We start from the raw sequence: 11621 nt of genomic DNA, 5'->3' as shown, positions 1-11621 counted from the left end.
AAAAGAGAGGGCACTGGTTTGCCCTCCTCTTCTGCTTTTACTCCCCAGGAGACATGGCTTTGGAGTGATCTGAACAGTTGGTCTGGAAATTTACAAGGTGGAAAAATTCACCAGATCCCTTCAGGCAGGGGCAGATTGCGCAACCGCATGACCTTTAAGAAAGAGACTCTCATGTTGGGCAAATAAAAACTTCACCCAAGAACAAGCACAAGCCATTAAACAGGACACGGCCACGTGAGGCAATTCCTGTATGCCTCTGCGAAGGCAAGTGGTGGCACCCTTGGGTGATTTCCTTGAGTCAGGGCTGTCCCGGGGGGCCAGGGTGTGTAGCTTTTCGAGCATCAGTCTTTTTATTGGCTTCACCTGAACGGGGAAACATTCCTCCATAAGGCCGTGTCAAGACAGAGAGCAAATACTGGGCCTTCTCCCAGTCCATGAATGCAGGCAATGGAAGGAACTCTTGTGCAATGCAAGATTCAATTCAGTCCTCCCTTCTCAAGCTGGTGTGTGTGCAGAGGGCCAGAAGAAATGCCACAGTTCAGATTATTGTAACAAGCTGACGGTCATGTGTAGTGTCATTCACCACCGCTGTGGTAAGTGCAGCTCATTCCGGAAGGCAATGCCCTCTGCTGGTCATATGCTTCTCTTCCTCCAGGTTAGAGACATCTTTCAAACCTGAGCAGGGTAGTCAGCCCAAGACCTTCTCAGGGTTCTACCTTATCTCAAACCACTGGCCATGCTGCCTTTGGTTCTTGAGAGATGCCACTTGAAAGGAGGCATGGTTCCTTTGGATGCACTGAGAACCAGGAGAAAAGGCTACCAGCTAATTAGTGGGCGCTTGGGTGGACCTTTCTGCTGACAGTGGCATCCCTGTCTCTGCAGAGCTGGCATTCCTGATGGCTGTGGGAAAAGTATCCAGCATATAATTTGCTGCATGTCTGATGCTCATGCTGAGAGCATCATTCTCTAATTAGCCACAGTGGTCCTACTCATGCACAAGATGGAAGGGTCAAGAGGAGTGGGGAACCCCAGGGCGGACAGGAGTACAAAGTATTCTTTCGGAGAAATAAACCCGTGCAGGGTAGGGAATTGCTGCGTTCAGTGAGTGCCTGAGTTTTGGGGAAGGTGGAAGACCAGGGGGTGCAAGATAGATAGGCATTATTCTAATGACTGAAGTGTTATTGCATATATACCCCACTTTCTACTTATGTGAGCTGTCCAAGGCACCTTACATAATCCTCTTCCTCTCTGTTTTATCCTCATAACAACCCTGTGGGACTGAAAGTGAGCGCTTGGCCCAAAATCTCCCTGTGAAACTGGATTCCAGATCGCTTGAGTCCAAGTCCATCTCTTGGGTCATGGCGTTTTTGGACGGCTGCTGAGAGTCCACACTTCAGCAGAGCCCTGTGGCTAAAGTCTCCTGATGGCGCCTTCTCGTCACCTTTGCCCGCTTCTTGTTTGATTGCCTGAAATAATCGTGGTAGTATAAAGAACGAGCAGAGCTAAATTATACAGGACATACAGAGCGAAAGACAAGGGACCCCTGGGAAAACTGCAGGCAGTAGGTGAATAAAGAGAGAGGGTGGAAATATTTATATAGTTTATATATATAAACTATAAAAGTTTATAACCATCATTTAGATTGAGTGGGGAGCTTGTTTGGCAGCCAAATCAGGGAGAGATCCAGGAACTCCTGAGTGAGTTGGGAAGTGCCAAGATTTCTGGTTTGATCCAGATGTGGCCAGCACGGCTTGACTTTGCTTTGGGAGAGAAACCAAAGCATAAAGAGGCACCTTCCCTCCCTGTTTTCTTCTCCCTCCCTGTGTGTGAGTTCTTCCAAAAAAGGAGGAAATGTCACGTCCATAGCGATGTTTTGGTGCCACCTTGTGGCTTAATAGGATCATGCAGGCAGAACTGCATGGTGGCTTTTCATACCAGATTTGGGCTGTGTTGGGATGCACAAGGTAGTCCTTTCCATTTGGTGCTGAATCAGGATGGACCAAACACAGACTTGGGTGCCATTTGCAGCCAAAGTCCCTATATTTCTGAGCTTGAAACGTCATTACCCCCATGCACACACTTGCCTTAGATTAAGGCACATGTAAAAGGGAATTCTTAAAAAACAAAGCATACAAATACACTTGAAGTCAAAGACTGCCGTGGGTGAAGTTTTCCCCCTCTACACATTCAAAGCCACAGGCCTTTCTTGCAAAACGTTCTCTATTGACCAATGGTGTACCATGACATTGCAGTCACAGTCTGGGATGGCTGGAGTTCCTTGTTCCTATCTTCCTTTTCTTTCCTCAAACTGGTGCCTTCCAGACTTTTTGGAGTACACCTCCCATCCTCCCCAGACAACATGGCCAAGGGTCAGGAAAGTCGTAGCTGCAGAGCAAACTCTCCCAAGGGGGCCATCTTTCTACCCATTGACCCCTCACTGACAGACTGGATACTGCTGAGATTTCATCGACCTGTTTATTTATTTGCATATAATAATATGTAATTATTTAATTTTCAAGGCCTTCCTAGGCAGCTGTTTGATCTGCCACAATGCAGAAATCCTGAAATATGTGTAGATGCCTGTTGCAATGCTTATCTCTATGCTTTAGCATTTCATAGGGAAATGCATGGTTTTAGTTGTTTTTACTTAACACATTTTCCTTTGGCTGATTTGTGTAACATTATGTAAAAATAAAATTAAAATGTGGCCTGCAAGTCTGAGGAATGCACATGACACAGGAAGCATGGAATCTGTGGGTTCTAATTCCTAGCATTCAACCTCATTTGAGTCTTGTTGGGGATTATTCTAGTCCTGAGTGAGACTATCTGGGACTTCCAGCTCTTCTGCTTAATTTCCAGTGCATCACTGCTTTAATTTAATTTCTCTTCCCTGGGTGGAAACCCTGTTGGATCATGCCACTCTTCTCAAAAGACTGCGTTTAAGGTGACATGTTGTTCTGACCTTGTAGATGTGTTCCTTGAGAGTGGGTCTCTTATATAAACCTTGAGGAAGAGAGCATGCTCACCTCTTCTATTTTTGGCTCTGGTAAGTCATGGATGCCTCCTTGCGGGAAAACCGGATGGGCTTCATAACTTTCACATCACTTCCCTGTTCACCATCTAGCTCTGCACACGGCCCTGCAGTGGAACCTCACCCAGGGGAATTTCTGTTTCAATCTGTTTCAACATCCCGATTTTCTCCATAATCTCCTTCCCACCTTTAAAAAGAAGATATGTGGCAAACTGAGTGCTTTCTTCAGAAAGGCTCTGCTTGAACAAGTCACAGGTAAGTCTCAAATATCTCTGCTGTTTGGCATGCGATGGCTGAGAGGGAGGCTAACTTGACACGAGGAGAAGAGAACAGGGGGTGGGGTGGACCTTCAGGTGCTCTGGTCTACAACTCCCAGCTCTCCTCCTTGGGCATTGTTGGTTAAAACATCTGGAGATGTACAAATCGCCCACCTCTGTCTAAAGGACTGGAGCTTCACTGAGTCAGTTACGAGGAGCGTTCAATGTATTCTCAGTGTTGGGTTGATTTGCTATTGATGCGGGTAATTAATTATTCCATTAGCTAAGGACACTTTCTGAGGGTATACGTGCAACATTTCAAATAAGTGTGATCATTAGTTCCCTAGTAATCCTCAGTGAAAGACGACCATGATGACTGACGCGACACTGTTGAAGAAAATCGAGCACCGAGCTGTGATTAAGTTCCTTACAAAACAAGGGAAAAGTCAAAAAATCATTCACGAAGAGATGGTGGCCGTTTACCAGGACTCTGCACCTTCATTATCTACTGTTTAAAAGTGGTCAAGTGAATTTAAAAGGGGCAGAGAAAGCATTGAAGACGAACCTCGCTTGGGCGGGCCGCTTACTGCCACTACGAAAGAAAATGTGAAAAAAAATGAGAAACTTGTATTGGAAGATGCCCAAATAAAAATCAAAATGTTAGCAGAGATGACAAACCTATCCGTTGGTACCATATTTACTATTTTTCATGACCATCTTAACCTTTCCAAGGTCTGTGCAAGATGGGTACTGCGAATGCTCATGGCGCCTCAGAAACAAGTGCGAGTCGAGTGCTGTAGGGAGTTTTTAGAGCTCTGTGGTGAAGATCCATCGAGTATTTTTGACTGGATTGTTAGTGGAGATGAAACCTGGGTTCATCACTATGACCCTGAAAATAAGCAGGAGTCCATGCAGTGGCATAAAAAAGGTGCTGACCCTCTGAAGAAATTCAAAGTCACTCCATCGGCCGGAAAAATCGTGGCCACAGTGTTTTGAGACTCAAAGGGAATTTTATTGATTGAGTACATGAAAAAAGGTGAAAGCATAAACGCAGCATCTTATGCAACCTCTCTGAGCAGTTTAAGAGAAGCAATTAAAGAAAAATACTGGGGGAAAACTGACTGCAGGTGTGTTGCTTCTTCATGACAACACACCCGTTCACATGGTGCATGTTTTGAAGACTGCTGTGCGAGACTGTGGTTTCAAAGAAATAAACCACCCACCCCATCGCCCAGACCTGGCCCCCAGTGACTACTATCTATTCCTGAATTTAAACAAAGATCTTCTTGGAAAGCGATTTTCCGATGATGAAGAGCTCAAGGCAGCAATTAATGCAAATTTTTTAGACAAGGAGGAAGGGTATTTTTTACAGGGAATTGAAAAGTTAATTTCTAGATGTAATAAGTATATTGAAGTTATGGGGGATTACATTGAAAAATAAAAATTATTTCAATTTATTATTCCTTTTTCTTCATGCTGATACCGAGAATACATTGAACGCCCCTCATACGCTCTGCTCACAGATTTATCTCAAGTAATTCTTATGGGAACTAAGCACAGCTAAAGTATTCTAGGTCTAACTCAAGAGCATTTAGTAAGCCAAACTGGATCAGAGCAAAGGTCCATTCAGTCTGGCATTCTGATTAACTAGATGCTTGTACATGGCCTACAGAGAGGGCATGAAGAGGATAAACTAGCTTGTTTCTGTCCTCCCAAGAAATTGCTCTCGAGGAGAACCAAAATAAAGAACGTGCACGATGACCTAAGCCACTACCAGATCTTTCTTCCTCTGTGAATTTGTCTTCAGGCTAAATCTGTGTGAATTGTGTGTTAGAAACATAGAAACAGAGCAAGTCAGAAGGGGTCTCCTGGGCCATCTAGTCTGACCCCCAGCTCCAGCCGGCTCCGCTCACAACATGCCCATCATGTGCTGTATGTGTTCTCGCATCTTGTCTAGGGAAAGAAGGAGGGGGACAGAAGGAAGAGTTTGGAGCAATTGTGTAAATTGGCAAACCTGGAACCTGCCAAAGTTTTACAAATTCTGTCTTGAAGCGTGTTCTGATTTGAGTCTATATAAGATTGCGAATTTTGTTTGTTTCTATTTGCATAGAAAGGACCTTAACATAGGAGAAAAGTGGAAGTACTCAGTCACTCTCTCATCACTGCTGAAGGAATTTCACACAGAGATGCATCACTTCTTTCCATCACAAGTTCAAAGAACTGTCACTCCTATTTTCTTTGTGTCTTCAGCCCTGGAGATGGCATTCCACGGTCAGGGTGCCACTTTCCTGGAGTAGCTACCTGGGGCATCTTGGGTAGCAAAGGGTCTCCAAGGAAGAGCTTAACAGAGCAAAGCTCAAGGAACCAAGGTTCAATTTGGATGCCAGGAAGCACTTCCTGACAGTCAGGACCCCCAGGGTGTGGACTGGGCTTGCACGAGAGGTCGTTGAGGCCTCATCAGTGTGGGTGTTCAAGGATAGGCTGGATGTCCACATGGTGGGCATGTTGTGAGTGGAGCCAGCTGGATCCGGGGGTCAAACCAGATGGCCCGGGAAGCCCCTTCTGACTCCCTCTGTTTCTATGTTTCTGTGTTAATAACTGGGTAGATACCTGTGGAGACAGGTGATGCTTAGCTAATTTGTTTTCCAGACCTGATGAATGTTCATGGCAAAACCTGCACTTTGAACCTTAAATGGATCCAGAGGGTCTACTTTTGACAAAATACTGACTCAGTATGATCTAAGATAAACTTTTCGATGTGTTGGAGTCAAACTTCCATCAGCCTGGCTGGGGAATCCTCAACATAAGAACTTCCCCAACCTGGAGGGTACCGACCTGGAAGGTACTAGGTTGGGGATGTCCATTCTGGAGTCTCACAGACTTGGAATGTAGGAAAGAAACAAAATAAAACAATGACTTAAACTGTTTTCTTCTACAATTATCGGATTCCTCTAGGTTGCTTCTGGGCTGTTTGGGCCAGACCTTAACAGCAAGAAGATGGTTCGACGTGAGATTCTGCTTCTTGTTTTGTGTGTGCTGTCACAAGGTAAGCTGTGAAAGCCAACCAGAAGGTTGAGGGAGGCAAGTGGAATGGTTTTCCTCTGGAGTGTATCTGTTGACCATCCATGGGGAAGTGGAGTAGCTTTAAGTGGGTCAGTCCTCGCATATTATTTCAACCTTCCAGACATCGCAGGAGGTGGGATCAAGCCAAGTGATATGCTAATGACACAATTATGGTAATAGAAGGAGAGCGGCCCATGCGAATTCCCTTCACATTTGCAAACATGACCTATCCACCACCCTGAGTCTAAGTGCGAACAAAGGTCTAATGATTGGAAATCCATCATAATCCCCCAAGCTTGCATTTACATGTGCAGAGTTGTATAATGGTGCACATTTGAAAATGCATGTGTGTACACTTCTGAAAATGTAGAATTCTCCAAAATGTGCATTCCTGTGCAGATGAAACTGGCTGGGCTTAAGAGTCAAGGCACAGGCAGTGTCCTCAACATTGGAGTTGTTTGGATCAAAGAAGATTGGCAGTTCATAAAGACCCTGTGGGCACTCTTGTGCCAGCTGCCAGAGTGCCTGGGAGAGCAATCACTGCAGTCTGGAGGGTATCCTGGAGGTTTTGCTTGCTTGGGGTGGGACTAAGATCTTGAGGGCTGAGGAGGCCGAGCTGTCAAGAGGTCCCTCATGGCTCTTTCCTTGCATTTCCCCCAGCTGCAGCCTGCTTCCAGCTCATCACCCCATCCAAGTGGGGAGCTCACCTCGCCAACTGCTCAGCCCCTTTGAAGACCCTCTTGCCTGAATATGTCATCATCATCCACACGGCTGGAACATCATGCGAGACGCAGGTCGAATGCAGCAGGGAAACAAGGGGGGTCCAGGACTACCACCTGAAAATCAAAAGATGGTGTGACATTGCCTACAAGTAAGATGGCCAAGACCCTTCAAATGGTGGCTAGGGCACACTCCAACAGCCTCCGGTTGAGCTGCTCTGCACATTCAGTGTAAGGAGGGAGACACCGTAGTGGCAATCTTTGTTGCTGGTGGCATCGCTCCGCATGTGCAACCTACATTGGGTTTCCATGCCATCCAGCAGATGTGCTGAGGAGGGGATGGGAAGGATGCTGGGGTGCTGATAGGGGTCTGCATAAGCCATCATCCCCAGCCTCACCTCCTTCCTGCCCCCATCACAGCCCCTTTCCACTTCTCCAAGGGTCAGTGGCAGCTGGTCCAGCTCTTGTCTTCAGACTTTCGGTTGCAAGTCTGCAGGATCTTGGAGCTGGGCTCTGAATATTCCTATGCCCCCTCTGCCACAACATCAGGAGGCCAAAAGATTGTACCCTAACTGCTTTTAATATGAACTCAATAGCGGAACAACCTCCATCTGTCTAACAATCCAAAATGAAACAGATACTTTACCTTCTGTCTCCATAATACTAAAGACCAGCTGGTTTTAGATATACACACAGAAAAAGAGTGAGATAGTTTGTGTGTCTTGTAGCTAGGAGTTTAGCATGCCCTAGGACTGTTTTGCCTTGGACTGAAAATGTCAGGGAAGAGAATTCTGGCTAAACATCAGCAGAGATATCCTGATGGCAAGACCAATTCTATTGTGGAAGTGAGCACCTCAAGCATTAGGAGACTCCTCATTGTTGGAGAAGTTGAAGCAGAGGGTAGAAAGCAATCTGTCAAGAATGCCGTCAATGCAAGGTTTCTGCAGGGAGCAGAGGGGTTGCCCAAATTACTTCCTTGGCTTCTTCAACTTGAAATTTCTACAGTTTTAGACCATGTGATGCAGGCCTACTTCTGAAGTGCTTCAAAGGTATGTAAAGTTTCCCACTTGGACACTTCCTCTCTTCCATTTGCCTTCCCTTTCCACCTATTTAAAAGAACTGTCAAATGTAGTCTTACGCCGAAGAATTGAGGCCTTTGAACTGTGGTGCTGGAGGAGGTCCTGTGAGTCCCTTGGACTGCAAGGCGATCAAACCGGTCAGTCCTAGAGGAGATCAACCCTGACTGCTCTTTAGAAGGCCAGATCCTGAAGATGAAACTCAAATACTTTGGCCACCAAATGAGAAGGAAGGACTCCCTGGAGAAGACCCTGATGCTGGGAACAACAGATGGCAAAAGAAGAAGGGGACGGCAGAGGATGAGGTGGCTGAATGGGGTCACTGAAGCAGTTGGTGTGAGCTTAGGTGGACTCCGGGGGATGGTGGAGGACAGGAAGGCCTGGAGGAAGGTTGTCCATGGGGTCGTGATGGGTTGGACACAATTTCGTGACTAACATACATATATATGTAGTCTTAAAGGATTTCTATATAGGATCAAGAAAGTAGCTCTCCAAAGAACCTCTCTCTCTCTTTCTGCCCCCTTGCAGTTTCCTGATTGGTGAAGATGGGAACGTGTATGAAGGACGAGGGTGGCGCAGTGAAGGATCCCACACCTATGGCTACAACGACTTGTCTCTTGGCATTGCTTTCATAGGTTCCTTCACAGGTAAGTTTATCCACAGCTTGGAGAATAAAGTGCGGCCACGGTCAGTAACCATCAGCATAGCTATATAATTCTCTCTGCTTGGAGTGAGAATTTACTCAAATGGAACAAATGATTCTGGCCAACCCTAACCCCCAGTCCAGATGTTTCAGATTTCCTTCCTCATCAGCCCCGGCTTGCATGGCCAGTGCTCCAGATGTTTGTAGACCCTTGGGAAGGGGGAAGGTTGTGATACCTTTAAAGAAGTGGTGTTGGGTGTTCTGTGTGAATACCATTGCCCGAGTTATTTCATGAAACAACCAATGTTGCCACTAACTTTGCAACAGAGTGAGGAAGGATGACACTCTTAGATTTGGAATCCTCCAGTTCCTCATGTTTTTGAGGCTAAAGGTGGTCTCATTCTAAACTTTATGAATTTCTCCAGGCGGAAGGGCCATTCACCTCAATGGTGAGAATGAAACGGATAGAAATTTGGCATGAAAATCCTTAGTGCTTTATGTTAATTTCTCCTTGCCTAATCTACTTCCTTTTAAAAGGCATTTCCCTATTATAAAACATTTATCTGAACACTATTTCCTCAAATTATGTATTTTTGCATGCTGGAAGCAGGTAAGAAAAGAGCTTTGTTGGGTCAGGCAGAAGGTCCAGTGCACCACAAAACTCTTCTTAAAGATCTTCTCATGGAGGACCCCATGACAAGGGTCCCCATTGTCCTTAGCCTTCTGGAATCAGCAGGTTGGAGAGGACAGGTCTAGAGAAGGGTGCAGGGGCCATTTTGCATACCAAAGGAACATGTTTATAAGAGCATGTGGTGTTTTGGCCTCGCCTTTTTGTCTTCTAGAGAGATCTCCAAACCCAGCAGCATGGAAAGCCCTGAAGTGCCTGCTTGACTTCTCTGTGAAGATTGGCTACCTGGATCCTTACTACCTCATCACAGCGCACAGTGACATCAGCAGCACCATATCCCCCGGAGAACCTGTCCGTGCAGAGATTGCAAAGTGGCCAAACTATAAGCACCACTGAGAAGGACTTTTTCTGAGTCTGACTTTTCTTGCCTTTCTCTCTGGAAAGAATGAGAACGGATGAAGGGAGAGAACGGAATGGATGAAGGGAGAGAATGAGGAGACATTTTTCTGGTGTTGAATTATTTCAGCTAGCTAGCTCAGCTCAAGAATATTCCATTCTGTTAGAGTTTTGTTTTTCCCTCCTTAGTGTTTTTTCCCCACTAGGGAATTGTTTTTTTTTGTATTTGTATTTGTATTTGTTTTTGCAAAACCTTCTGGTTCTCCAGCACCTGTTGATGCCGCCTTGCATGCAGGGAAGGTGCTATTTTGATTATGTAAGGGCCAGCACTTGGAGAAAGTATTTGTCTGTATGATTTGGTGTTAGAGACCTAAGAATCTAAACAATGGTGCTCGAAATAAAGGAACATAAGAGGTCTGCATTTTGAAATTTAAGCCTGTGCTTTTAGTTTCAAGGCTGGAATCGGTGTGGATTTTGAGGGAGAGTAGGAAGGGGCACTGTGCAACAATACGGGTCTTTCTCCTAGCAATAAACATGACAATTGTTGGTCAGAATGGTTCAGTCTGTCTCCCAGATTCTCCTAGACTTGGAAGGTCTGTGTCTCCTTCCAAGGAGGTGTTGTCTTGTGTTAGGACAGGGCCAAGCACAGATTATAATAAATTCCCGGTACCATTTCCTGGCCTCTCCACTTAAGAAGGTTCTCAGGAAGGCTAATGTCATTTAGGTGAACCATCTAAATGGACTTGGTAGATGGGTTCATATCATTTCCTAGTGGTATATTTGACAGTCAACTCAGAAATAGACTTCTGGCTGGAAGGAAGGAAGGAGAGCAGAAAATGTTCTAAGCCAGCAATGCAAACACAAATGCTTCTTAAAATCCGAGCAAACAAGCTATAAAACCAACTCCTATGACATATGACTTGGTAACATCCACCTGTGGCCAACAGCCATGCATTGAAGGCCATATGCAACATGTGGGAAAATCGCAGGAGGCAAGCTGTCAGCCTCCTCTAGGGAGGAATGGCGTAAGGGCAAGGTTGCCACCATATTTTCTCCCAAACACTGTGAACCCCAAATGGAAGCATTAATGTTCCTGTGTTGGTCTCCATCATCCAGAAAACATTGACCAAACCTTAGTGCTAACATGAGAACCAGGCCTATGTCTGGAACCATGGCATGATTGGTGGTGTTATTTTGAGTTCATCCTCATCTGTTATAGATGGTCCTTTTTGTGGGTCACTCCTGATACCTGCTTCTACTTCTTCTGCCTCATTTGTGAGAGAACAAAAAGGCACCTGAGCATTTAGTCCAGGCATGTGAAACCTCTTTCAGTCCAAGATATGAATTCTATCTGGGAGAAACTCTTGAGGGCTCTGTCAAAAGATATCCAAAGCCCAGTATATTTTAGCTTAAACCTCTTATTGTCAACCTCAGGTGAGGCAGTTCAATCTTTTGGAAATGGGGTGCACGAGGATGTGTAAATGATGCTGCTTTTAAATAGCTCCATGAAACCACAGGATGATCTCAGCATGGATAGCATCAGTACGTGAATGACGCCTGGTTTTATTGCTGGCTTCCATTGTCTGATCCTGAGTAGGTAGTGAAAGTGAGGAAGTTGGTATTGAGGGGAGGGCAGGGTTGGATTTGATGATGGGCACAACTCTGTCCTTATCAAAATGGGAGCACATCTGGCCCAAGAACCAGATGAGCCAGTTGGAGGTGTGCAGCCATTGCTGGTTGGATCTGAGCAGAAGTTCCCATCAGACGGAAGGCTTCCATCTTGGTGGCACTCCTCGATCTGACATGAT

General features: G+C 45.6%; 1 protein-coding gene across 1 annotated transcript; it reads left to right on the top strand.

Moving 5' to 3' along the window:
- Positions 1-3110: 3110 nt before the first annotated feature.
- On the top strand, positions 3111-10234 carry LOC123019731 (peptidoglycan recognition protein 3-like). Its single transcript, XM_044422782.1, has 5 exons — positions 3111-3286; positions 6244-6334; positions 7012-7222; positions 8675-8793; positions 9632-10234. The coding sequence occupies exons 2-5, from the start codon at positions 6286-6288 to the stop codon at positions 9811-9813; spliced, it is 561 nt and encodes a 186-aa protein (XP_044278717.1). The 5' UTR covers positions 3111-3286; positions 6244-6285; the 3' UTR covers positions 9814-10234.
- Positions 10235-11621: the final 1387 nt, after the last annotated feature.

The sequence above is a fragment of the Varanus komodoensis genome, unplaced genomic scaffold (genome assembly GCF_004798865.1).
Source record: "Varanus komodoensis strain SLA01 unplaced genomic scaffold, ASM479886v1 scaffold135, whole genome shotgun sequence".
NCBI classification, from domain to species: domain Eukaryota; kingdom Metazoa; phylum Chordata; class Lepidosauria; order Squamata; family Varanidae; genus Varanus; species Varanus komodoensis.
The sequence above is the reverse complement of the archived record's forward strand: the minus strand, read 5'-3'. Positions and strand labels throughout refer to the sequence as shown.

What these genes read in the sequence shown, in the direction of transcription:
- LOC123019731 (XM_044422782.1), top strand. Translation starts at nt 6,286, where the DNA reads ATGGTTCGACGTGAGATTCTGCTTCTTGTTTTGTGTGTGCTGTCACAA. An exon ending in TGGTGTGACATTGCCTACAA is followed by an intron (nt 7,223 to 8,674) that starts GTAAGATGGCCA and finishes GCCCCCTTGCAG; the next exon opens with TTTCCTGATTGGTGAAGATG. An exon ending in TTTCATAGGTTCCTTCACAG is followed by an intron (nt 8,794 to 9,631) that starts GTAAGTTTATCC and finishes TTTGTCTTCTAG; the next exon opens with AGAGATCTCCAAACCCAGCA.